The sequence below is a fragment of the Cetorhinus maximus genome, chromosome 5 (genome assembly GCF_964194155.1).
Source record: "Cetorhinus maximus chromosome 5, sCetMax3.hap1.1, whole genome shotgun sequence".
Lineage (NCBI taxonomy): Eukaryota > Metazoa > Chordata > Chondrichthyes > Lamniformes > Cetorhinidae > Cetorhinus > Cetorhinus maximus.
Genome location: NC_135883.1, coordinates 139,962,417 through 139,970,170, shown reverse-complemented (window position 1 = coordinate 139,970,170; position 7,754 = coordinate 139,962,417). Strand labels below are relative to the sequence as shown.

Here is a 7,754-nt window from a genome sequence, read left to right as displayed (position 1 = left end):
CAGATTGGTTTTCACTGGAGAAGCACTCAAGAAGGGCAGGCCTACATTTGGCCTAACAGGTCACAACCTGTGGCCACAAGCAACAAGGTAAGATTTTAAAGTATGCCCATCTGAATCTGGAGCCCACATTCAAAGAATGCAGAGTAATGATGGCCACCTCTTCTCCCAAGCAAGTTGCCACAGCTACCTACCCCTTCCTCCACCGCTTCCTTTCTGATCCTTCACCTTACCTCCTGGGTGCCCCCTTCATCGTTTATCTAATCAACACTGCGGGCATTGCAGGGAATCAATCTTCAATCTTACTTCACCAGTGATCTGCTTGTTCCTGCCCGTAGCTCACCAGCCCGATGCTGATGATGACAAGGCCTCAACGTTTAAGGGCAGGGATTGCTCCCTGTGCCCCTTTGGGCATGTCCAAGCTCCCAGATCTTTGAAAGTCAAAATGCCATTCAAAGGTGTAACCTATGGGGATTAAATCATTAATTTACTATCGCCCCCAGCAAAAAGGGGAAAAAAATGTTCCTTGAAGATTGCATTAAAACGTTTTATTTGCGGAGTTTAAATATACAAATATTTATGTTAACACCCTGAGGGTGTTAACTTGATGGAACACAGTCCACAATGGAAGGTTGTACACATCTATGGAAGGAGTGCATTTGACCGAACAAATGGCTTTTTCTTGTTCTGTGATTTCTTACAGTTGTTTTTGGAGCAGCCTAGATGAAGGGTCAAACTTCATGACATGGAAACAACACCAAGTTGAAGAACTGCAGCACAGAAGAGGGAATGAATCAGGAAGCAGTGGTTAGATGATTTCAAACTTGTGTTACTCATAATGTCAATACCAATGTGTTTGGGCCCAGTAAATCTTTGAGAACTTTGTATGGAAGAAAGTCAATGGTCCTATGAACAAAGTGCTAACAAATAATGTATGAGTTCACCTCAGCTCTTATATTAAACTAAAACTCGATCTGTTGTTGAACGTGTTTGGTAGGTTTACAATTAAGTTTGCTTTTCACTCAGCAGGGTCACTTCTTTCTCCTGTCGCCTTCATTCCAGTACTGTTCAGTTTGCATTTCCGTGAGCCGTGAGACTGTGCGCTGAAATGCAAATATCTCTTCTGCTCCAGAAAAAATTGAAATGTCTTCTGCCTTAGTCTGTGGAAAAATAAAAATAAATGGGGGTCAAAATCTGACAGCAATTTTTGTGCCATGGAGGCATCTACACAGGCATCAAATGTAATTAGGCAGTTGTAATACAGATTACCATTTCACAGGAGTGAATTTAACTAGTTGATAACATGTTATTGTCAATGGGTTAACAGCAGCAATTAAGACAATGTTGTCCCGGACACCAGGAGAACTCCACTCCTCTTTCAAAAATGTCTTTATTGAACAAAATGTCATGTTTGATTTTTACATTATATATGATTTATATATGATTATATAATGATTTTTACATTATATATGTACCTGAACTGGTACATGTGATCTCAGTTTAGGTTCAATTCCCATTCCAGCTGAGGTAGATTTGGGACCTGCCTCCTTACCCTTCCCCTCAAAGTGGAAGGCAATGGCAAACTACCACTGACAAAAACTGCCAAGAAAATGGCTCAGGATGAAGCATCGGCAGACAATGAGCCATGAACGAATGAATGAAAAATGTAATATTTACTTGGAGGACATAATATTACTTTCACAACTGGCACCAGGGCAACACTTAATGTGGGCACTGAAATATCATCAGGACTTCCATGAGAAGAGAAGACTAAATCTAACTAATAGCCCAGGAAGAGTTGAACAGACACCATTCCTGCAGTAGGTTAAATGGGCTGCTTCATCAAAGGAATTGTGAATAGAGCTGAAAACAACGAATATCAGCAAACAGCCCCATATGTTGTCTTGTGATGGAGGCAAGATCATTGGTGAATCAGCTGAAGATGGTGGACCAAGTTTGCTTCCTTGAGGAACTTCCAGAACTGCGACAACCATAACCATCTTCTTTTTGCAGCAAGGACGACTTCAGATACTGAAAGGTTTTCATTTGACCTCCTCACTGACCCCCAAAGCATGGCATATGCTACAGTCAATCATAAACAAATTTTACAAAGTGGTCTGGAACAGGTGTTAGGCCTCAACGTACATTAGCAAAGGGACTAGTGCCATTTTTAGGCAGACCTCTGAAAGACTACAGGTCACCCTAACCAATATAATGTATGTCATTCTTTCTAGTGCAAAATTATTGGCTCCTTAAGTGTTCAGTTTTCACCTGAAAATGGGCACTGTACGATCACATTTTGAGGACGCTGTTTATTCTGCTACTTCAGTGTTTTCCTGTGTGGGTCCTGATGCTGCAAAGTCTATTATACAATCAACTAGGTGAGTTCAAACAACACCAATCAAACTTTTATAGAAACTCGTCAGCTAAAGTTGTGAAGGACTGAGAATGAGTGCAGAAATCGTGGGCTGGATTTTATGGGGCTCAGTGGTCTCCGCCCCCGGCTAAAAGTTGGAGTAGGGGGGTTTGGGGAGGCCAACCCACCCACGATCCTGACAGCTGCCCTGCAACAATTTAACACTGGGAGGAAGTTGCAGCTTAGAGAGCTGCCAGCCATTGGGAGCCACTTCTGGGACTACAGGCGGTCCCCAATGAGGAGCCTGAACTGACAGGTAACTCTGAGGTTGGGTGGTACGGAGAGGGGAATGAGTGGGAGCGAGGGAGATGAATGGGAGGATATGGGGCTAGGTTCAATAGCTTAGGGGGGCTGAGCTAAAGGGAGAGGCCTTGGCGGAGGGGGGTCGGGGGGCACGGTGGTGGTGGGGTGTGTACCTCCGATGGGCCCAAGGGACCTGCAAAGGAGGTTCCTTCACCCCACCCACCGCTTGCCTGACACCAGCCTGTGCAGCTAAAGCTGCTGGGCTTCCCGCATGGTGTGGGCCTCCCCCTGCTACGGGTGAAATACTGGCAGCGGCAGGATGAGGCCCTCAAGTGCCTATTAATTAGCCACTTAAGGGACTCAAAAGGACCACCTGATGCCTCCCCCACCCCATGTAAAATTTCAGACAGGGTTGACGGCAATCTGGTAGGCAGCAGGAAGGTCACCCACTGGATTTTATGTGCCTACCCGCCCCTTCAAATCTGCCAGTGGGGGAGCATAAAAGCCAGCCCCATGTCTCTTAAAGTAGATGATCAATAGATAGATCTTGCTAGATTACAAAACTTATACACCATAATTAAATAATCTTAGGTATGTAGCTAGTATTCATCATGTTCTGGCTGCAAAGTTTGGCAATTAATCTGGTGCATTTCTAGTTCAATTTTGAACCATGATTGAAAATAATGGAACAGTTATTTTAAAATTAAACATAATCGATATCAAAAAGTCTATTTTGTGACTTGACAGCCACCATTCTCTATTTACTAACCAACCCAGTTATGGTTAGTAAGTGGATTTGCCTTCTCTATAAAACTCGATGGAGCAGAAACACAGTGCGGTTTCCACTGAATGATATTGAAGTAAAGTTGGTGTGGAGCTGACCCGCTCCATGTCAGCCTGCTCCACAGCCATAGTGTGCTGTGGGCAGGCTTAACAAGGGCAAGGTGGGATTTTCGCCCCTCGCTGGGGAGGAAGCCCCACCCTCTGGAGCTGCTGGCTGATCTGATTGGCTGGCAGCTCCATCAGTCCCGGAAGCACCAAGAGCGCATTGGTGGCTGCTGCCAGGTCCACAAGGAGTAAGAAGGCCAAGGGATCTCCGAAGCCAGTCTGCCTGGGGTCTTGGGCAGGGAGGGTTTTCACAGGTCAGGGAGGGGGTGGGTGTTGGGTTTAAGGCTCTGAGGGGTTAGAAAGAAAGGAGGGGTTCCATCTTGGGGGGACCGCCCCCCGGTCCGCATAGGGCAGCCCCCAAAGATTGAACACCTCCCCTTCCTTCCCGCCCTTTGAAGAATGGTGTTAAAATATCGGGCGGCCCACACCAAACATTTCATGCCGTGGGCAGTGTATTATCAGGGTCGACTGGCTTGGTAACAAGCCTAATTGACCCCTGATTACCTATGTGAATATGGCAGGCGGGCTGTCGATTTCGACGCCTGACCACCCCTCTGTATTATGGGGGTGAGCTCAGGGGTGGGTGGAAAGGTGGTCAGGTGGGCACTCGCCCTATTTAATGTGCCCTCTCTGCACCCCCCCCCACCAGCCCTGTCGCTGGAAACATGCCTGGCGAGGGCATGTAAAATGCAGCCCATAGGGTGGGATTCTGACCTCCCCAATGTTGTGCGAAGAGAATGGATACCAATGGAGGCCAGTGTGCCTGTCCACTACAGCACCTGAGCAATGGTGCACAGAGAGCCAAGAGAGGGAAAAATGAAAACAACACTCACGTGATTCAATCCTAGGTCATCTATGAACACTCTGGCATCATCCTCCTGACTGTCATCATCCTTTTGAACAAACATACTCTCCAATGGCATTGCAGCTAAGCAGATAACTCTCACCTTTAAGAATGTAAAAAAAGCATGGTTTATGATGCAATAAACTGGAAAGCTTTTCATTAGATTTCAACACAGACCTTACAAATATTTTAAAAATGTAAACAGTGCCTGATTGATTATGACAAGCAATGGCTTGTTCTCCACAAATAAGACTAAAGTCTTATTTCTCATCAGTAGTTCATTGTGAAACATTCATAAAAACGTTGGTGTTGCAAATTTTTGAATTTAATATGGTCTCTTATTTCTTGGCTTCTAAAAGCAGTGACTCATATTGGAAGATAGTATTATATATACACCTACAGAATTATATATACCTACAGAATTATATATACCCATATATGTAATATATAGTCCCACGAGCACCTGTGGTTCTCTGAAATCTTGTAAATGTAGCCATTCTTTGTGTGTGAAGCAAAACTGTCAGTGTCAGCAAGCTATTGACCATGAGGTTAATGGCAAAAGAAATGTTTTTTCAGGGAGCACATAACAATAGTTGGAGTTTTTACAATCAGTTACTTTATACAATCATCACCTAAAAATATGTTGGAAGGCTGGACTGCACTCAAGGGGTTTGAATTAAAATCATAAAGTGCAAGAGCAATAACTTGAATAATTAAACATGAAACTTGGAAGGTGTCGCACATCCTTGCATACACTTCCAGCTGTTAGTGAGCTGTCCTGTCCAAATTTTGCCTTTGGTGTTAGTTCTTTGCCTTTAGCAAGTGTTAAGAATTGTAACTGACCAGGCCTAATCCCATCCACACTCAACTCCCACTCTCAGGCACTCTTTACAGGCACCACTGGGTCATGATTAGATGCAGGGACAAAGGTTGAAAATTAATTTTCTGAGTCCAGAGATGCTGGCCAAACTCAGTGTAGAGGTCAAGCCTGGGGCCTTCCACATCTATGTGGCTTGTGTAAGGCCATTTAACTGTAATGAAAGATTTTATAATATTTAGTTTGTTTTATATTAATTTCAACTTACTGTAATTTCATGCATTAAAATAGCATTGTCCTGATCAAAAAGGCTCATTGGGCAAGTACAAGGCCAGGGGGGGTTACCCATTCAATCGAGTTGATCTTGCTCTGGGCTAAGTTAGAGGCTCTCAGCAATAGTGGAGAATATATAAATATAATTTATACATATACAGGGGAAAACCTGCTATCCAATGAACCAGGCTCAAAATAACATGAGTATGGATGATGCATGAAGTCAAGATCAAGCTAGGCTAGTGATGCCCCCAATGTTAAACAGCCTCATTATCTAGATTCTTAGATGAAAAAGATAGTTTTATGAAGGACAACTCCTACCAGCGCCTTGCATCCTTCACTCAACCCAATTACCCTCACTGAAACACTTTCTTTCTATTGCAGTAATTGTGTCTTATATCAATAACACTACTCCCCATCCTTTCCCAATTTCCCTGTCCTTCCTCTTCACTGGAGTATTTAGCTCCCATTCATGCTCAAGATGTAGAAGGTCTCTGGATATTATATCAAACCCTGCAAGTTGAAATTGTGCTTCTAATATGCTTGTTTTACTTCCTATGCTGAATGTATTTCTTTACAGAACTCTTATCCAAGTAAGTGTCCACACCCTGACCAAGGGTGTTTCCCAGGCAAGGGGAGACGTGTTTGCTTGCAGAGAGTTAAAACCCCTGAAACTGACCTTGGGATCCTGACATCATTTTGCCTTCTTCTGGGTTTTGCAGGTGGGGCTGAAGGCAAGCAGGGCACCATCCTTTGATCCATTGGGTAAGTTTTTCAGGTAATTAAAAAGCCAATTAAGAACTGTTTGTACCCTCAATTATGGATTTTCCACCTGTTTCCTGACCTGTTGTCAGCTATACACAAGAAATAGCAGGAGGAGAACACCATATGGCCCTTCTCCCTCCCTAACAGCACTGTGGGTGCTACACCACATGGACTGCAGCGGTTCAAGAAGATAGCTCACCACCAGCTTCTCAAGGGCAATTAGGGATGGGCAATAAATGCTGGCCTAGCCAATGACGTCCACAACCCCGTGAATGAATAAAGAAAATATCATGGCTGATCTTGGGTTCAACTCCATTTCCCCCCCCCCCGCCGACCCCCACGCACCCCCCTCCCCCCCAGTGTCACCAAGGCGAGTGTAAAGCAGGAAAAGCTTCCTCAGTGAAACTGACAAGATGGGAAGACTTTGATCAGTTATATCAAAGATTTCCAGACATAGCCACGTGAAAGGCTTTTCTCAAAGCACTTCTCTCAGAGAGCACTATCACTTCTTGACAGGTGATTGCCAACTTCGTGGAAAGGCATTTCGTCCGTCTAGCATGTCACCCACTTTCAGCTGTACTTCCCTACTGCCAGCCTTCAACATGGCATTTGCACATTGCACCTCTGGTAAAAGGCAAGAACACAAGCAATACCACCAGCAGCCTTCTCCTCAGCCACATGTCCCTCCCCAGGGAAAAGGCGGTGGACACAGAGATCCAATTGGAAGGAGGTGAGACCCTAATCTATTGGTTTCTAGGCAGAGGATTGGCTCCCTTGATATGTCTGAGCACCAGTGCCTCAAGCTCAAGTTTTCATAGCAAGCTGTTGCTAACATCTGCAGCTTCCTGAATAAGATTCCTTTCCCATTGGGCCAATTGGGAACACATTGCCAGTGATCGATAAAGCGCTAGTCACTGGAGGGTCACCACCACCACCCCCCGACCTGACCATCTCCTCCATCGCCCCCCTCCCCCACCCCCTCATCATCCCACATGGGCCTTTGCCTCTTGCCAAGTTGTGCAGTCTCTGCTTCTGTGAGGAAAGACAGTAGTGAGGTGTGACGGTTTGTAATAGCTTCTGTGGTAAGGAGGAGGTAAGAAAAACATTTGTGAAGGGTGACTGTGAGGTATGGTTGCGAGGGAGCATTAGGATCAGGGTGAGTGTTGGCTGCTCAGACGTGAGGTGGTGTCTGGAGAGAGAAATGAGTGTTGCTGCAAGTTGTGTAGTTCTGAGGGGTACTATGCAGGGAAATGCTAAGAAAGTCAGAGTTTTGGGCTTAGCACCTGTAAGTAGGAAAGAGCCAAGGAGTGAAACTGTCTGGATTGCTTTCCAAAAGAGCAGCTGCAGACTCGATCAACCGAATGGCCTTTTTCAGTGTTGTACTGTTCGATGCTTCTATGAAACACTAGGAATAATTTTAAGAATCTTAACTTTGAAACAAAATTTTGAGCGTGGCTTTAGGAGCAAAGGTCTAGTTAATTATGATGTTGCATCAAAATAATTTCCAGTGT

General features: G+C 44.8%; 1 protein-coding gene across 3 annotated transcripts in view; it reads right to left on the bottom strand.

The window, feature by feature from the left end:
- Positions 1–530: 530 nt before the first annotated feature.
- Positions 531–7,754, bottom strand: part of LOC144680956 (AFG1-like ATPase) — a 168,036-nt gene continuing 160,812 nt past the window's right edge. For all 3 annotated transcript variants that reach the window (XM_078542534.1, XM_078542535.1, XM_078542537.1), the window contains 2 exons: positions 4,378–4,491; positions 531–1,157 (listed from right to left, as the gene is read on the bottom strand). In XM_078542534.1, coding sequence (XP_078398660.1) covers positions 1,029–1,157; positions 4,378–4,491 — 243 coding nt within the window. In that variant the 3' untranslated portion in view covers positions 531–1,028. The remainder of the gene's footprint in view (positions 1,158–4,377; positions 4,492–7,754) is intronic.